The 18,831-nt window shown below is 34.6% G+C and overlaps 1 protein-coding gene across 2 annotated transcripts in view; it reads left to right on the top strand.

Annotated features, from left to right (window-relative positions):
• The window catches only part of PPP1R1C (protein phosphatase 1 regulatory inhibitor subunit 1C), a 175,750-nt gene extending 166,160 nt beyond the window's left edge, over window positions 1-9,590 (top strand). For both annotated transcript variants that reach the window (XM_031960369.1, XM_003764022.4), the window contains exon 5: window positions 9,276-9,590. In XM_031960369.1, coding sequence (XP_031816229.1) covers window positions 9,276-9,290 — 15 coding nt within the window. In that variant the 3' untranslated portion in view covers window positions 9,291-9,590. The remainder of the gene's footprint in view (window positions 1-9,275) is intronic.
• Window positions 9,591-18,831: the final 9,241 nt, after the last annotated feature.

Here is an 18,831-nt window from a genome sequence, read left to right as displayed (position 1 = left end):
AGAATCCCAAGATACTTTGGGCTAGGTTTTCTGGGAATCATTAATCCTATTTCCATAACAAATACAAGAAAAGCAAGAAAATATGCATATGATATCAAAACAGCTAAGGCCTGCAATGAGCCTAAGAATCCTAAAAATGTTAATGAAAACCAAAAAAATAAAGTTTTTTAAAAAGCTATCCTTGTGAGGAGAGCCAAGTTGGAAGACAGATGTACAATGGTTTCCTTCTCCTTTCCACCACCACACACACATGTGCACAAACACACAGACACACACAAATAAATCAAATACTCCAAATAAATCAAAAACTCACTAGACAAAATCTTGATTGAAAAAACAAGAAAAAAAATCACAGTGAGTAATTTTTTCAGTTCAGATTGCCATTGAGAGACAGAATTCTGCAGTCACTGGGGAAGGAGTCAGGTTAGGAGTATACCTGCAGTGAATTCTAGGACACTGAATGCTGTGAACAGGGCAATAAGAAGTCCCTGATACAGAATAGAGGATGCTAAATTGTGTTAGGTTATCAAACTGGTGCCAACTGATGTCTCTGTTCCTCACCAACATCTTTGGTAGATATCCCAGAATGGTGAATCATATCCTGTCTACTAAGCAAGGAGCAAATCCAGAAACATGAAGTAGCTATGTGGCTTAGACCCCAATAATCTCCAAATGAGACCCTAGGCTCTTAATTCTAGTTTAGAGATCAGTCTGAAGGTATAGAGGCATAACTAGTTCAGGAATCTCAGAATAAATGGAAGTCCTAGTGCTGTTGCTCTGAAGAGATTTCCAGGTGGCTTGTTAGTGATTGAGTTCAGAAGTGGTCTACTTGAACTCTAAATGAGACAAGTTACAAAATCTGTAGTTCACACCCAAACCCAGGTTAGAACTTGTAAAACTCAACCAGGGGCGCAGAAATCAGATTTTATCCTTAATTAGACTATTTTGGAACACTAAAACTTGCAGGCACCCAATATTAATGATTCCTCAGGAGCCTGAAATAGCAGAGTTGCAAATATTTCAAGAAAATGGCAGCAGGACCAGCCCAGACATTCATTGCAGAAGTGTATAGAGACTAACCATAAGTAACATAAAATCTGAAATCAGGAAGTAGGTTAGAAGAATGAACAGATAAACAGACAAAGGAATTTCATTATAAAAAACTATTATGATGACAGGCACATTGAAGACAGAAACCTAGAAGAAGAAAATTATTACAAAACATTGAAAAAGCCTCAAATAAAAACATCTAACTAGGATCTCTAGAATAGCTAAAACAAGAATTAAGAAAAAATGCTTTAAAAAAAAATAAGGGAATTGAGAATACTAAAAGAAAGTATTCAAAAAGAAATGTTATTGAAGAAAGATTAGAAAGGTAATCAACAGCTTGGTAGCCCAAGATGCTATCTCCCTGAAAATTAGAATGAATTCTTTAGACAACAATTCATATTAAAACTAAGTCAAAATATTGAAGGAAAAAAGAGAAAATGTAAATATCAGAAAAAATAACTGACCAGGAAACATATCAAGGAGAAAATTTAAGAGTCATTAAATTATATAAAGACATGACCCTTCCCCCCCCAAAAAAAAATTCTAAACATCATATTTCAAGAAATCATAAAATTTCCCAGAGCTCTTCAAAGCAGAGGGTGAAATGGAAATAGAATACACTGCTCATATCTTGGGGGAAAAAAAAAAAACTAAAAATGAAAACTCCCAAGAATATTATAGCCAAAATCCATAGTTTCCAGATCAAAGGGAAAAAATGCTTCAAGCAGCCAAAAAGAAAGTACCAAAAAGATAGTCTGAATCGAATACTACCTAGCAGCTATCATTATCAGGAGCAGAGAGTTTGTAATACTTGATACAGACTTACAAACAAGAATAAGTTATATAACAAAATTGAGTATGACTTTATAGGTGAAAAAATGAAATAAAGGATATCCAAGCATTACGGATCAGAGCCATGTAGAAATTTTGAATAAAAACATAGGAGTTTAATATAAAAAGATAAATATGAATAAGCAAGGATAATTGACTAAACAAGGATAAAAGTCAGCTAGGTGAATAAAACTCAATGCCTGGAGTCAGGAAGATTCCTGAGTTCTAATCTGACTTCAGAATAGCTGAGTGACACTGAACAGACTATTTAACCCTGTTTGCTTGAATAGTCTCATCTGTAAAATGAGCTGGAAAAGGAAATGGAAAACCAATCTAGTGTTTTTGCCAAGAATATCCCAAATGAGGTCACGAAGAGTCACACACAACTGAAAAAAGATTGAATGGCAATTGAACAATTGAAATGATTGAACAAAGATAAACTAAACTATTTATTATTCTAATTATAGCATGGGAAGATGATATGTGTATACCTTCTGAACCCTATCATTATCAGGGGTCATAGAAGGAGTCTAATTAGACATAAGGCCTAATATTAATTCTGTTATGTTCTGATCTTAAAAGAAGAATGAAAAAGAAGAGGAAGAGGAATACATAAGGCATAAAGCACACAATTGCCTCACTTAATTGAACCATATAAGCAGAAATCTATACAAACAAGGAGTGTGAAGAATGATTTAAATTGGTCAAAAGAAGGAACACACACATACAAACACATACACACACATGCACATGCACATACACAGTTGGGCATAACAAGCAGAGAGAACTGTGATATAAAGCCAGATTTAAAATCAGGTCTTTCTAATTCCAAGATCTGCAATCCAGTATTCCACCTAGCTGTCTAAGAGAAAAGGTAGATTAAGAAAAAAATTAGTCCTAAGTAAAAAAAAACTTTAAGGATGTGCAAAAATACTTATATCTCTTTTGATGATAGCAAAGAATGGAGATTTAAAGGGATGCTCATTAATTGGGAATGTCTGGACAAGTTGTGTTACATTAAATATAATAGAATACCATTGTGCTGTAAGAATGATGAAAGAGATAATTTCAGTGAAACATGGAAAGACTTGTATGAACTGATGTAGAGTGAAGTGAGCAAACTGGGAAAGGAATTTATTTATTTTTTGGTTTTTTTTTTTTTTTTTTTGGTTTTTTGTTTGTTTGTTTGTTTTTGTTTTTTGTTTTTTTATTAAATAACTTTTTATTGACAGAACCCATGCCAGGTAATTTTTTACAACATTATCCCTTGCACTCACTTTTGTTTCGATTTTTCCCCTCCCTCCCTCCACCCTCTCCCCAAGATGGCAAGCAGTCCTATACATGTTAAATAGATTACAGTAGATCTTGGATACAATATATGTGTGCCGAAGTGAACAGTTTTCTTGTTGCTCAGGGAGAATTGGATTTAGAAGGTATAAATAACCTGGGAAGAAGAACAAAAATGCAAGCAGTTTACATTCATTTCCTAATGTTCTTTCTTTGGGTGTAGCTGCTTCTGTCCATCCTTGATTAATTGAAACTAAGTTAGATCTTGTCTTTATTGAAGAAATCCACTTCCTTCAGAATACATCCTCATACAGTATCGTCGTTGAGGTATATAATGATTTCCTGGTTCTGCTCATTTCGCTCAGCATCAGTTCATGTAAGTCTCGCCAATCCTCTCTGTATTTGTCCTGCTGGTCATTTCTTTTTTTTTTTTTTTTATTTAATAGCCTTTTATTTACAGGTTATATGCATGGGTAACTTTACCTGCTGGTCATTTCTTACAAAACAATAATATTCCATAACATTCATATACCACAATTTACTCAACCATTCTCCAATTGATGGGCATCCATTCATTTTCCAGCTTCTGGCCACTACAAACAGGGCTGCCACAAACATTTTGGCACATACAGGTCCCTTTCCCTTTTTTAGTATCTCTTTGGGGTATAAGCCCAGTAGAAACACTGCTGGATCAAAGGGTATGCACAGTTTGGGAAAGGAATTTATGCAAGACAACAATATAGTAAAGAAAAACAACTGAAGATTTAGAATTAGCATGATGACCAATGATTTTAAAAGAATCATGGTAAAATATGCTATCACATCTTAACAGAGAAGTATAAAACTTGGGGTACAAAAGGAGACACACACACACACACATGCGAGCGCGCTTTTGTTTTTCTTAATGGGGAGAGGAATACTGAGAAAAAGAGGCAGGAGATTTTGGTTGACTGAAAAAAATGATATTCAATTTGATTTTTTAAAAGCTATCCTGGAGCTAGGAAATGATAGCCCCTTGACTTAGGAAAGGTCATCTTTCCTAACAGAGGTGACAGCGAAAGTTGGGGTGTAAAACTAATTTTTTTGGTTTTCTTCAACAAGAAAAAAATTTCATGCTGCAACATAGAACAAACAATAATCCACTAACAACAGATAAATGCTTTGCCAAGTGTGATTGTTGAATGATCTAAAAAATTTTTTCAAGTAATCTGTATCTGTTATATCTTTACTAGGGTATCATTTAAAGCAGGGTTTCTTAAACAGTTTTTATTTATGATTCCTTTTCACTCTAAAAATTTTTATGGTATACTCTGGGTATGTAGGCATATAAAATAGGTGTACAAATCAAACATTCACTGATAATAAATCATAATTTTATGAGCCCCACATTCAGTTATGAGACCCCATATGAGATTGTGACCCACAATTTAAGATGCTGAGACCTAAAGTATCTACCTGTTGCTCAATCTAACCCAAGCACAAGGTAATAAAATCAATGATGACATGCTGAATTATCTAGGGAAAATGGTGCCAAAACCACATTAATATATCCAACACAGTTGCTGACTCCATCCCACCTATTTGCAAAGTTATGCAATTGAGGAAAAGGAAGTTTTAAAAAAATCATCTCTAAGGCTAGGGTTTTAGTCAAAATCCTGATCAACAAATTTAAATATATGACAGTAGTCATATATTAATATATATAATGTATTTATTATAGCATGTTATATTATATATATAAAATATATAATGTATATAATATATGAAAAATATATATGAAAACATTATATTAATACCCATCTATTTATAATGTATAGTATAATGTGTATAATAATGTAGTCATATGTTAATAAAATACGGTAGTATTGAAATTGAAAATGCCAAAAATGGCTCCTGATCTACTAAAATATATTATGTTTGGCTGACTAGCTAGTTTGTTAATGGCAAAGCCATCTTTTTGGCCAAGATAAAAGCAATTGGATAGAAAAAGCCATGAGATTTAGATATGGAAGTTACCTTAAAAATCATGGATTTCAAGCCTCTCATTTTTACAGATGAAGAAATTGAGATCTCTAGTGGTGAAGTCATTTGTCCAAAGTAGTAAGTGCAACATTGAATGCAGGTCCTCTCACTAAATTGCTCTTCCCACTGTGCCACTCTGCTTCTTCTTCTGTTTTATTTGAAACAATTTATTTTGGCTTATCATACCTTTTCTACCCTGTCTGGTACTTTTACATAGGAGATTTTCAACTAAGTACAGAATTGGACTAGATGGTTTCTGATGTTCCATTTACCTCTGAGATTTTGTAGTTCTCTTAAAATTGAAGAAAAGATTGGAAAGGGTAATAGTTATCTTCAAATATCATATTACAACTCCCATTTACTTATTGAGGGTTTAGAAATACTTTCTTCAAAATAATTGCCAGTAAGTTACTGAAAGTATTATCTACCTTTAAAAGGTGAAGGAATGTGAAGAACAAAGAGTCCAGAGCTATCAGGCACAGAACTAGACATTTCAGTCTTAACTCTTCACTTCTGACTCCAAGACCAATGTGTTTGCCATTCTTCTCAGCTGAAGAAAGGAAAATCTATTTGTGGCTCTGAATGGCTTAACTAGCACCAATCAGGAGAAATTACAATCATATTTTGATTAGAGAAGGTGACATGATGTTAATAGAGAAAAAAAATCTGAAGTATGAAACTAATTTGTTCTAATCTTCTTCAACAAAGGAAATAATTTTCAAACTGCAAAATAGAACAAATAGCAATCCATTAATAATAGTTATATACTTTGCCAGATATGATTGGTGAACGGACAACAGAAACGCTTAATACTTTCAGCTAGTCTGCATCTCATCCACTTGCTGTTGTTGTTTGTCCTTCGTTCTCAAAGAGGACCATAACATCAGGGAGGTAATGCCATGACAAGCAAGTGAATTGGATTTAAGTGAGGGAATTCTGGGCAAATTCACCTTCCTCACTTTCCCCTCCAGAACCATCTGGTCAGATATAGATCAGGATGACTGAAGATGACTCTGGATGCAGTGGAAGATCTTGCCTTTTTTAAACTAAGGTCTTCAACAGATCTGTTTGCCTGAGGCCCCATTCATTCACCAATTAAGCTAGGTAGCAATTGAGGCAAAGAATCTCCTGTTTCACATAGTCAAAAGAAAAATCTAAATAAATAAATCTGGAAGGGGAAGACCCTCAGAATTTCTGGCCAAAACAGAAATGATTGCTATTTGCATTCAATCTGAAGCAATCAGGACCAAACAATGACCAAATGGGGTTTGGTCTGGAATCTATTAGTATGAGAATCATAGTGGTTTTGGTTTAAGATATGGTCCTTAAGAAAGAAATCTAGCCAATATACCCCAAGATATCTTGGGAGGGTTCAAGTTTGGGAATAGCTTTAAAGGTTAGGGTTTCTTATATTCCAGTGTTAACGAAATAAAATGACCTATTTCCTCCCTAGATTAAAGATGATGTAATGACTTGTCAACCAAAAAGGAAGCATGACCTAAAAAGTCCTCTAATGGAAAGTCTCCTAAGAAATCAATGGGTCTGCCACCATTATTGTTGTGACTATCACTACAATGGTGGTATTTTTAATTCTAAAATTCACATGTTCTTTCCAGTGTCCTAAATAATATAGTTTCCAAAGTCATGAAGTCAGTTTTTTTCCTTAATAGCAAATATAGGTTTCAGCCAAATGTTCTGTATATAGGCCTAAAAGTGGGTCCCCTGACCCTGGGTCTCTCCAGGGCCCTCTTCTTTTTCTTCCTTATGCTATTTTACTTGACAATTTCTCAACAACCACGGATTCAATGAACATATCAGTGCTAATGATTCTTATTATCCAGCCACAACTTTCAGAGTTACATCTCTATCTATTAGACATCTCAAATTGAATGTCCTAAAGATATCTCAAACTCACTATGTCCAAAATTAAACTCATTTTCTTTGTTACAAACTCTTCCTATATCCCAAACTATTACTATTACTAGTTACTATTATTATTAATGTAGTAATTACTATTACTATTAAGTTTTACTTACTATTACTACCACTATCCTCCAAGTGTCTCAGGCCTGAAAGCTGTCATCTTTAATCCTCATTCTCTCTTCACCTCAACCCTTATATTCATTGTTGCCAATTTCTGTCAAATTTATTCTTGAAACCTCTCTTGTGTGCTTCTTTTTATCTCCTTTGACACTGCCATCATTGTGTTATAGACCCTGATCACTTCATGCCTTGATTATTGGAATAGCCTGCTGATTGGTCTCCTGCCATAAAGTCTCTCCCCACTCCAGTCCATTCTTCACCTAGTTGTCATATTAATCTTCCTAAAACATGTATCTGACCATGTAATCTTATTATTTAATAAATTCTAGTGACTATCACTTTCAGGATCAAATAGAAATTTGTTTGGCATACAAAGCCTTTTGGGACCTGATTCCCTTCTGCCTTTCCAGTTTTCTTATACTCCATTCCTCTGCCACGTAAGCAGTGACACTTTCTTGTCATTTTTTGGGGTGTTTAGGAGGACTAGCACCTCTGGGATGAGGAATTGCTGAGTTCTTTTTCAGGGTTGCTCATTTACCTTTGGCATCTACCCATCACCCAACTGTCACTTGTGGCTCCAAAAAGTTGAAATATGAATGATAAATCATCCCAGTAAAACTGCCTCTGCAGATAATCTAAACCAAGTTGAGAGTAACCAACAGAAATTAAATCCTTCTGTCAGCCACTTAAAAATGCCAAGGTCATCCATCATTTCTCAGGCTATCACCCAGTTATCTAGACTTTTTTCTTGCCACTGGACTTCTATGACTTTGGAAGACAGAGTGAATCCGATGACTGCACAACTCTGTCCCACTTAAATCCAATTACATGCAAGTCAAGACATCACAGGTGATGTCATCAGTCCTCTTGGAAAATGAAGTCAACAGCTGTTCTAATTGCCTGTATTTCTAGGTATTCTCTTTTCTTGGATTTCTTAATTACACAATGAACCTGGGCTCTAACATTTCTTCATGTTCTCCTCTTCTAATTGAGGAGCTTTTGAGTAGTATCTCCAAAATTAGCATCTCCATTTTCTCAGATTTTTAGACTTGTTTCATGTAGCATTTTCATGGATTAAATATTATCATTATATATTTGGGATTGAGATTAGAAATTTTCCATCTCTGTGGCCCAAAGGAATAGTCAAAAGAGTAGTGTATTTACTAAGTTTCTACTATATATCGAGTCTTGTGTTAAGTGCTAGGAGAATAGGACAAATAATGAAACTATCCTTTCTTGCCATGAGTTTAAATTTTAGTGAGGGAAACAAGAAGTGCATATAAAAATTTACATAAAATAAATAAAATGTGACCAAATATGTGCATATACAAAGTAGATAAATACAAGGAAGTTTGGGAGGAAGGATTTTTGGAGGCCAGTGCAGTCTAGATTCATTATTTCTAAGTTCTACTTTAGGTTACATGTCAAAAACATTTTAATAGAGACATAAATACAAATCAGTCATGGAGAAATACTCAATTCTTTGCAACTTAATAGCCCAGTATGTGAATTTAGTTGCATAAAGAATGCTAACAATTATGATACTTTAGTTGTTTGTGAGTTATGACAATGGTACCCTTTTAAATATTTCATGATGTTAATTTCCAAGAGTTTCAAATACTCTTGTGCAAATAGAGTGCAGGAATGCCAGTAGAAATCCTGGATCTGAGGTGAATAGTCTCTTAGTGTTACAATAGAAGTCTGTCAGCTGGGGCTATAGGTAACAGGTTTTTAATAAGCTATGATGCAATTCTTAATGGAGAAGATTTATTTGTAAAAGATAGGTCACTACTAATGGAAACTTGGCCCCATGCTGTTCTATGGCTGTGTGAATTAAAAGGTTTACGTAAGACTACTTTGTTGAGGTTCTTGGAGTTGAGGGGGAATAAAAGCAAAACAATACCCAGCACCTTGAAAATATTCCATTTAATTTTTTTTTGTTGTTGTTTTCCCTCTTTCCACAAAGCAGCAGATCTTACAGAAATAAATGTCATTTATAATTCCATTTTAAAAGTGCTTAAACATGGTCTTTCTGCTTTCAGGGGTTAAACATATGAAAAACCAGAATGACTCAGCATTCCCAGAGGAAGAAGAAGGAGTAAATGAAAGAGAAGATCAATGGGACCATTAATCGCAGAAATGAGGAGAGAAAGGGTTCTTGTGAATAACTGAACTGCTAACCTTTCTGAATATCCCCTGGAACTCCATTGCTTGGCTTCAGGAAGTATTCTCCATCTTGGCACTCCATAATCATTCAGTAGTGTATCTTCAGGGAAGCACTCCACTGAATTCTAGAACCATGTACATCTTCTTCCATAGTACTTATTATCCAGGAATAAATATTTATTTTATAGTAATCTTTCTTTGTAATGATTTAGAAATGCCATTTGCAAACATGTTAGCAATTTAACTTTAATATTCCCAGTGCTTAATTCCTAATGTCTTTCTGTTATGATTTGCATTAAAGATCAACTGTAAATAGTCCCCTTCTAAAGCTACAAAATAAATACAAAATACCTTTAGAAATGCCCATGTGTTTGAGTCAAACCTGGAGAAAAATGTTTAATGAAAGGTGAACATCTAAGTCAGGCAACACATTTATAGCTTTTAAATATACAGTTTAGGTTTTAGCATGTGGCTCAAAATGATAATGCTGGCTCTAGACTCTAAGACTACACTATATTAAGCTCTTGGTGCTCCATATAAATACTTACTTCTTTCTCTATGACTGAGCTTTAATGGTATTTAAAATAAACACTGGGTTCCTCATTTCTCAAACTCAGAAAAGTTCTTTTTCTCAGTCTTTTCCCTTCCTGATCAAAACAAAACACAATGAATTTTTTTTAAGCCTATGGGTCTAAAAAAGAAATTTCTTTGTTTTGCTGAAAATTTATCATCATTATGCTTATTTATATTATTTCCATTTTCTCAGGAGCATCAATGTTGTTTAAATATTTCTTAACCTTAATATTTTAAAAATGCTATTTGCTCCAAGAGACTACTATGCCCACAAACCTTTTATTTCTTTAAAATGGTGTCATCATCTCGTAACTACTAATATGGTAAGTAAGCATCCTCCAACCAATTCTAAATGCAATCTCTATATTATTAAATACTATAAAATCTTTTTTGGGTAACAGCATAGGTGAATCAATATGGTGGTAGTCTTAGTGAAGTTAAGAATTTTATGTATATATAAGGAAAAGTAGTTTTCCCAGATAATATTTTTTTTCTGATTTTCAAAAGTTGGAACTGCTACCATATAAAGAAAATTTGAATCAGAAGAAGAAAAGTATTTTCAATTAGAGCTAATTTAACTATGGAATGATCCATGTTTAAATCACACATATTTTAATAATTGACTTGAGAGCACTGAAGTAGGGATTATGCATTTAGAAAGGTAAAAGCATAAGATTCCTGTCCTCAAGGAGCTCATACCTTGGTGATGTGTGTGTGTGTGTGTGTGTGTGTGTGTGTGTAAAAAGAGAGACAAATAGAGACAACTACAGAAACAGAGACACAGAAAGGGAATATGTGTACACTATGGTACATATGTAAACTCTAAGAATAATAAAACTAAATTATGGAGAGAGGAAGACTGATAACTGGGTGATGAGAAAAGGCTTCATATAGTAAATGACAACTAAGTGAACAGTCATTATTTTCATGGGCCATCAGAAACCTCAATATTTTCCTTCACTGCCTACCTTTAAATTAGTGTATGGTAATGCCAAAACAAATAGCCACAAGCTACAGTGATTGAATCCACTTAATTGCAATGACTTTCATTGCATAATTTTGAAAAAAAAAAAAAAAAAGCTACTCATCTTTTCCTTGATTCACAAGTACAAACAATTCAGGTTAATTGCATACTAGATAATAGAAAATCCAGCCTAATCACATCAAAGGTTTTTAAACCCTGATGCAATATATTTTATTTTGCTTGCCCTGAGGAAAAACTTGGTGTGGGTGTGGGTATGGGTGTGTTTAGGGATACAAAGAATAAGACAGAGAAATTACCAGAAGGAAACCTTATCTCGCTTTCTAAATTCTTGGTTCTAGGACCCAAATCTCAAAGCATGAGCTTTTTATCAGAGAAAAAATCCATCCCTGCCATCACAACAAAATTCTACACTTCTCAAACCTGAAAACTGTCAAAGAACTGTCCCAAAATGCAGCTCATGATAGCACCTATCATAGTTAAAATTAGGATAATATTACAAGATCTTTTCCTTAAGGTATTGCATTTAGATATTATTGATAACACTTGCATAGGATAAACAATTTTATTTTTCCAAATACATGCAAAGATAGTTTTCAACATTTACCTTAGTAAAAATCTTGTATTGCAAATTTTCTTCTCCTCCCTAATCCCCCTTCCCAAAATAGTTAGCAATCCAATATAGATTAAACATGTGGAGTTCTTTTAACATATTTATTTCCATATTTATCATGCTGCACAAGAAAAATCAGACCAAAAGAGAAAAAAAAGAAAAAAAAAAAAACATGAGAAAGGAAAAAACCCCAAGAAAACAATAGCAACAAAAAGGTGAAAATACTATGCTTTGATCTACATTCAGTTTCCATAGTTTTCTCTTGATGCAGATGGCATTTACCATTCCAAGTCTATTGGAATTGCCCTGAGAATCACTTCATTGTTGAAAAGAGCCAAGTCCCTTACCATTGATCATCACATAATCTTTTTGCTGTGTACAACATTCTCTTGGTTCTGCTCACTTCAACCTTTCTGAACCCAGCCTGCTGATCATTTCTTATAGAACAATAATATTCCATTTCATTCATATGCCATAACTTATTCAGCTATTCCTCAACTGATGGTTATCCACTCAATTTCTAGTTCCTTGATACTAGAAAAAGGGCTGCTACAAACATTTTTACATATGTGGGTCCTTTTCCCTTTTTTTTTTTTTTTTTTGGCTACATTATTACTTTAAAAATTTTTTTATTTTATTAAAAAAAGAATAGAAAAAAAAAAAAAGAAAAACAAAACATTATCAAGTACCCAGAAAAATATCAGAAGGGATTCAAAATACATAACAATTAATTGCTAGTTCAAGAAAGAACATATTAATAGAAGAAATTATATTCATGAATGCCTATCTTTTCTTTGCTTCCTTGTAGGTTATTCTTTTGTTATCTGCTGTGTACTTTTTTTTACTTGTTCTTTCCCACCCCCTTTCATCCTCCCTACCTCCCCCAACTAGATTGTAGTTAAGGACTGATATATGTTTATATATAGTTATATACATACATACACATACATTCACACCTAACTACCCACATCTTCCCCCTACACACACACACTTACATCCACAGACTCTCACTCACACATACATATATCTATAAACATGGGAACATAGAGGAACATGCATACATACCTATATATACTCAGATACTCATTTATAGACACATCTACCCCCATGCAAACACATCAAAAACAGTATCAATATGGCTGGCAATCTACATTAGTAGATTTCCCTCTTAATTGAATATGTTTAATTTATTTCTTTTTTCCAATTTCTGCTAACTCTTCTGCTATAAATCTGCTCTTTAACTTGCCTTGCTATTACTTAATCTCCCTTCCCTCATGAATCCCTCCCTTATCTTTTTCCCTCACTCTTTCCTTCCCCCTTCATTGATCCTTCCTCCCTTATTTCTTTACCCTTTCCCTCTTTGATGATCTCTTTGGGATACAGACCCAGTAGAGACACTACTGGATCAAAGGGTATGCACATTTTTATAGCCCTTTGGGCATAATTCCAAGTTATTTTCCAGAATGAATGGATCATTTTACAACTCCACCAACAAAGCATTAATGATCCAGTTTCCTAATATTCCCCTTCCCCTTCCAATATTCATCATTATCTTTTCCTGTCTTCTTAGAGGTGTCAAATGGTGTTTCAGAGTTGCCTTAATTTGCATTTCTCTAATCAATAGTGATCTAGAGTATTTTTTCATATGTCTAGAAAAAGCTTTAATTTTTTCATCTGAAAATTATGACAACTTTTTAAACAGATTGAAACATCTTAAATTTCAGTTTTCTTCTGTGTTTGTGAGACTATGAGGTTCATATCACGGAGACAAATTTAAATTCCACACAAAGCTTTGCAGTGGGGTCACCATCTGCAGAAAATTTCACAACATTCCTTCTGAGAGGTCTGTAGGGACTGCTTAGTTAGTAATTTACACTGAAATCGTGAGGTTACAAATTTCCTCCAAGTATCCTCTTTATACTCATAATAGAAACCTAGATTTTTTGAAGTAAAATGTGAAGAAAGGTAAAGGAGAAAAGAAGAGATGGGAAGATTCATGAAGTTCAAGAGATTGGGAAGTTGGACTGCATGTGTGTAGATTAAAGCAAAATCAGAAATTCATACAAAATTTTATGCTGGAAAAACTGAGGTAGGATAGAGGTTAGAAAGTTATTAATATTTTGTTTGAAAAGGAGAGATTTACTGGGATCAAATGGATTCATGGTTGGTTCCAGGGTTGAATGAGACTATAGTCTCCAAGAATTGAGCAGCAAATGTTAGATATGAGATTCTTTTATAGGGTAACAAGAACAATGACATAATGGGGGAGGTGTTGAGGATGGGGATGATCTAATGGGGGGAGGCACCTAGGATGACTGGAGGTACTGGAGAGGCTCCTGATACTCTAATAATATCTAAAATGGATAAAGACCTTTATCCCATCAAACATTAAGAGGGAATGATTATAGTCTGAGGTCTAAGATATAAGACCTTTATCCTATCAAACATTAAGAAAGAATGGTTATAACCTGAGGCAGAGTAACTGAGTTAGGACAATTAGGGAAACTGGGTCAGGATATTAAAAGAGAACTGTGGCACAACAAAAAGACTCTTAGAAAATGATGAAAAATTATTGACTCTTTTCTAAAACCATTTCCATATTCACCTCTGTCCCTACCTTATATTATCATCTTCTTGAAGCCAGGGGCAATATTGTTTTTCCTTAATACAGTGTTCTACACACAGACGGAGTTAATAATTGCGTATCTAATTGAATAACTGATTCTTATCCTTGAAATTCAGCTATGAGGCTTTCCCTTTACCTAACAAGGGTTGGCTTTGGTAGTAAAAACAAAGTCATCTTTCAATTAGAGCATGCCTTCAAGGTGATCTGTCCTAGGTCTATTATATCATGGAAGTATGTATATATTTAGAGAGGGTAAGTCTAGTCTGACATCTAGTCTGACGATCTCTTTTAAAAAATGAGACCAAGAGAGAGAATAAGGGATTTGTCTGAGGTCTTACAGATGAAACACAACAGAACTCCCTTCACTAATACAGATCAAAAATTCTCCTGATCATAGAATATTAAAAGGCCAATAGAATAAAGTGGTTTGCCTAGCTGTTGTGTGTCAGAACTGAAGTTCAAACTCAGGTTTCTTGACTCCAGGCCTTGTACTCCATTGATTACAACTGCCATTGAACAGCAGAGAGATAGGATACTTACAGATATGATACCTATATTTTAAGTTACAGGTAGACAAATTAAAAAAAAAATTAAGTGAAAACACAAAATCCATCTTCTTACCTTTACATGTATCTAATTACATAATTAGGAGGTATTTTGTGATTTTCTGAAGTCTCCAATCTGCACTTGCCAAAGTCAGTACACCAATAACATTAACCACTATAATAATATCTTGGGAGAGAAAGAAGAAAAAAATGGGAAAGAAAAAATGAAGGAAGAAAGAAGCAAGAAGAATGCTAATAATGTCATGTTTATATAACCATTTTAAAGTTTGCCAAGTTCTTTCTACATAAGATGATACAGAAGAAAAAGAAAGAAGTGGGGAGAAAAGGATTAAAGAAAAGAAAGAAGAAAGAATTGGTCAGCAAAGGAGGAAGTACATTCTTAGACTTTTTTTTTTTTTTTTTTTTTACTGTTATCGTTGAAAGACAAAATAAAAAGTTGTTGATCTGACAATAATGAGTGCCATTTGTTTTGATCAAGAAAATACTGTCGTGGGTATGATATGGTATAGATTCTAGGGAAATATAGCAGTGGTTGGGGGGGTCTCTTAATCCTGGGAGACTTCATTTCTAGCAATCTATCTGATTCCTCTGCTTTTGCCCCATCTCCCTTCTCCCCCCCCCTCCTCCCCCAGGAATGCTATTGTTCTGACATTCTGCCTGATTCTGGAGACCACTCCTCAATTCATTACCGACTGATAATCTCCTTTCTATCTATGAGCCATAGAATTAGCATGTGTATGATAGAAAGCTGGACAAATGTGTCCCCTTGCTTCTGTTTCTCTGCTAATTTCTTCTGGAAGTTCAGCCAGCTTTGTAGTGGTCTTACAATTATAATAAACTTTGCCCCTTGACTTAGAATGTGTTCAAGCCTGAGTTCACATCTTGTGGCCTAGTGGTGGGAAGGGAATTGTTAATTTTCTAGGAGCATGAATCCAGTTACCCCAGGTGGTAAAGAAATTAAGAGCAATATTTTGATTTATTATTTGTTATTTGTATACCCAGTGCCTAGCATAGAGCTTGACTAATAACAAATGCTTAGTGAATATTTAATGACTGACTTGCTGACCTGTAACAAAGTTTGTTAACTGATTGACAAAATACTTATTCCCATATATTATATCCTGATCTCTCTCTGAATCTATTAGAAATATCTGGGTAAAGCAAAGAGGAATTGGTGAGGGACATGGAACAATAAGGAGTAGAGAAAGAAACTAGTGGGAATGTAGAAGATGGGTGTCTTATCTCTGGAAGGCTTTTCACTATGAATATGGAGGAGGAGAGAAAAAATTCCCAAAAGCTATCATTCAAAAAGATTAAAGTTCTTTATACAGGGAAGACACTTTCTTTAATTTATAAAGTTTTTTTTTTTCTTTTATACTTTATGGTTTTGTGTGGCTTGTTTTTATTTTGTTTTGTTTTGCTTTTGCAAATTCCTTTTAGAAAAATGCCCTAGGGTATTTTTTTTTTTTTTTTGCTTTTTTTAAAATTTAAAAATCAATAGATCCTTCAGCTTCCAGTAAAAGCTCCATTTTACAACCTTCTAATTGTATAATTTACTCTATTGTGGTTTATGGGCTTTGTAGCTAATTTGCTCAGCATTGCAGATATTTTTCTTTAGAGAGATTTATTGTGACATGATCAGAAATTTTTTGGAAGTTTTCTACTTCTTCATTGTTGAGGTACAAGAGTAAGTCAATAATGACTACAAACTGTCTTGTCAGTAGATGTTTTTATTTTTGGGAGGTATGTTGGGAGGTAATCCCAAAAGAAAATACCTACAGCAATACAAAAGGTGCTCAGTTGACTTCCCTTGGCTAGTCTGTATATGCATAAAAACCTACTTTCCAACAATTTTAACTCTGTACTAAATCTGTGTTAAACATTTGTACCACATTATTTACAAATTACTTTAGAAATGCTGGAGAAACTAAGGCAAGATAGAAATTGGAGAGTTTTTAATATTTTATTTGAGAGGGAGAAATACTGGGAGCAAAGCAGGATCCATATTGGCCCCAGGGCTGGATTGAACTCATGTCTCATAGCATCCAACAATGAGTGATGGATTCCAGGGCTTCCTATGGGGCTCCAGGGATCAAGGGAATAAAGCAGGGTGGGGTTAGAGCTTTGGTGAGCAGGAATTTCCAGGAACAGACCATAATTTGGTTCTGGCAGGTTGGGGATAAAGAAGGATCATAAATCCTGTTAAGTTGGAAGGCTAGGAGCCAGAATGTTTGGTTCAGAGAGTGCCATCTAGGTATCTGAGATAAGTCATCTGCAATTTATGGCTCTATGGATTGCTAATGGTCAGGGTTCCCAACCCTAATTTATATCAGTTCTAATGGTCATGAAGAGGGGTTTCAACCAGGGGGATGGAGGCAGAACAATTCACAAGACTGAGGTAGAACAATTCAAAGAAACTGAGGTAGAACAATTCAGGGAAACTGAAGTAGAACAATTCAGGGAAATTGAGGCAGAACAATTAAAGGAGACTGTAGCATAACACTTTCCCTCAATTTGTCTTTAATTTTTAATAAGCTTCAAGGAAAAAACCATTGTCTAAAATGTTTTCCCTCCAAACCTGTCTTCTGTCTTCCCTTAAAACTCATCTCAAGTCCTACTTTTCTTCATAGAACCTTTCCTAATCTTTCTACCCCCTTGTAGTATCTTTTCCTTTACATTGTTGCTGTTCAGTGGTATCTGACTCTTTGTGATCCCATTTGGGATCTTTTTGACAATGATACTGAAGTGCTTTGCCATTTCTTTCTCTAGCTCATTTTACACACGAAGTAAACAGGATTAAGTCATTTGCCCAGGATCACACATGTTTGAACTCAGGAAGATGAGTTTTCCTAAATTCAGGCCTGGCACTCTATCCACTGCTCTACCTAGTTGTCTTTCCTGTGAAATTATCTACCCCTTAGGCATCTTCTTACAAAGTTATTTGTATATTGTCTCCTCCATTAGAATATGAGCTTCTTGAGATCAGGGACCTGATTTTTTTTTCCCCCTTTCTTAGTATTCTCAGAACTTAGTAGTGTCTAACATAATAAATGCTTAATAAATGCTTGTTGACTGGCTGTAGTTTTTAAAATATTGCTTAGTCATTTCCTTCTATTTCTATTCCCAGAATATGAAGCTACCTCTAAAACTGGGGAAGTGAAAAGTGATGAGGTCTTCAATGTTAATTTTGGTTAGCAGAGGAATTGATAAAAATTAATCCCTTAAGCAAACAGGAAAAAGGTTCTGATAATGAAGATCCATTTATTTCTTTGGTCCCACTCTCTAAAGGTAATAGACTCTAAGGCTAAAATTTCCCTAATAAAACTATTGAGGCTGGGAAGTGACTTCAAAAGATTGGGAATTGCAGACTGCTGTTATAAGGTGTCTCAAAAAAATTTGCAGACTTGAATTCATATCCAAGTCAAAGGGCAAAGCTTATTGTGATTGTAATGCCAATTGAAGCAAACAAAAAAATTCCAGTGAATTTAGCAAGGAATCTGAAGCAAGAAAACACATTTATCTAGTTCTTCAGGTTATTGATATGCTAATCTTATGGCCCAGAGATACAACTGAGGAGTGGTCTCACTGACCAGCAGACCTAAGAGTGTTCACTTTAGAATCCATGACAGACAAGATTGTCAGAACAATAGTTAGAGTTTCAGGATCACTAATGTATTTTATCTAAAGTTTAAGGGAAGAAATAATATTATATTCTTAGGCCAGAAGACTTTTACAATCATTAACAGAACAATAGCATTATTAGATCAGAGGGCTTCAGGATCACAGATTCCAAAGCCGGAAGATTTAGAATCACTGATATTGTCAGAGAAGAAGCACTCTTTAAGTTCAGGGACCCTTAAAATTATTGCTGTCTCCCTAGAAGCTATATTCCCTTAAAACAACTTATGGCCCATGGCTTTGCTGTTCCCTTCCTTTGGGTCAACCTATCATGGCACTCTGCCTCTTGGTATCTTTCTCCTTACCCCTCTCTCCATCCCAAGCCACATGGTATCCTCCTAACTACTCTATGTTCCCCAACTCCACATCTCCTTCTTACAGCTCTTTTAGGATG

Source organism: Sarcophilus harrisii, chromosome 3 (assembly GCF_902635505.1).
Source record: "Sarcophilus harrisii chromosome 3, mSarHar1.11, whole genome shotgun sequence".
In the NCBI taxonomy this organism is placed as follows: domain Eukaryota; kingdom Metazoa; phylum Chordata; class Mammalia; order Dasyuromorphia; family Dasyuridae; genus Sarcophilus; species Sarcophilus harrisii.
This window is presented reverse-complemented; position numbering and strand designations above follow the sequence as displayed.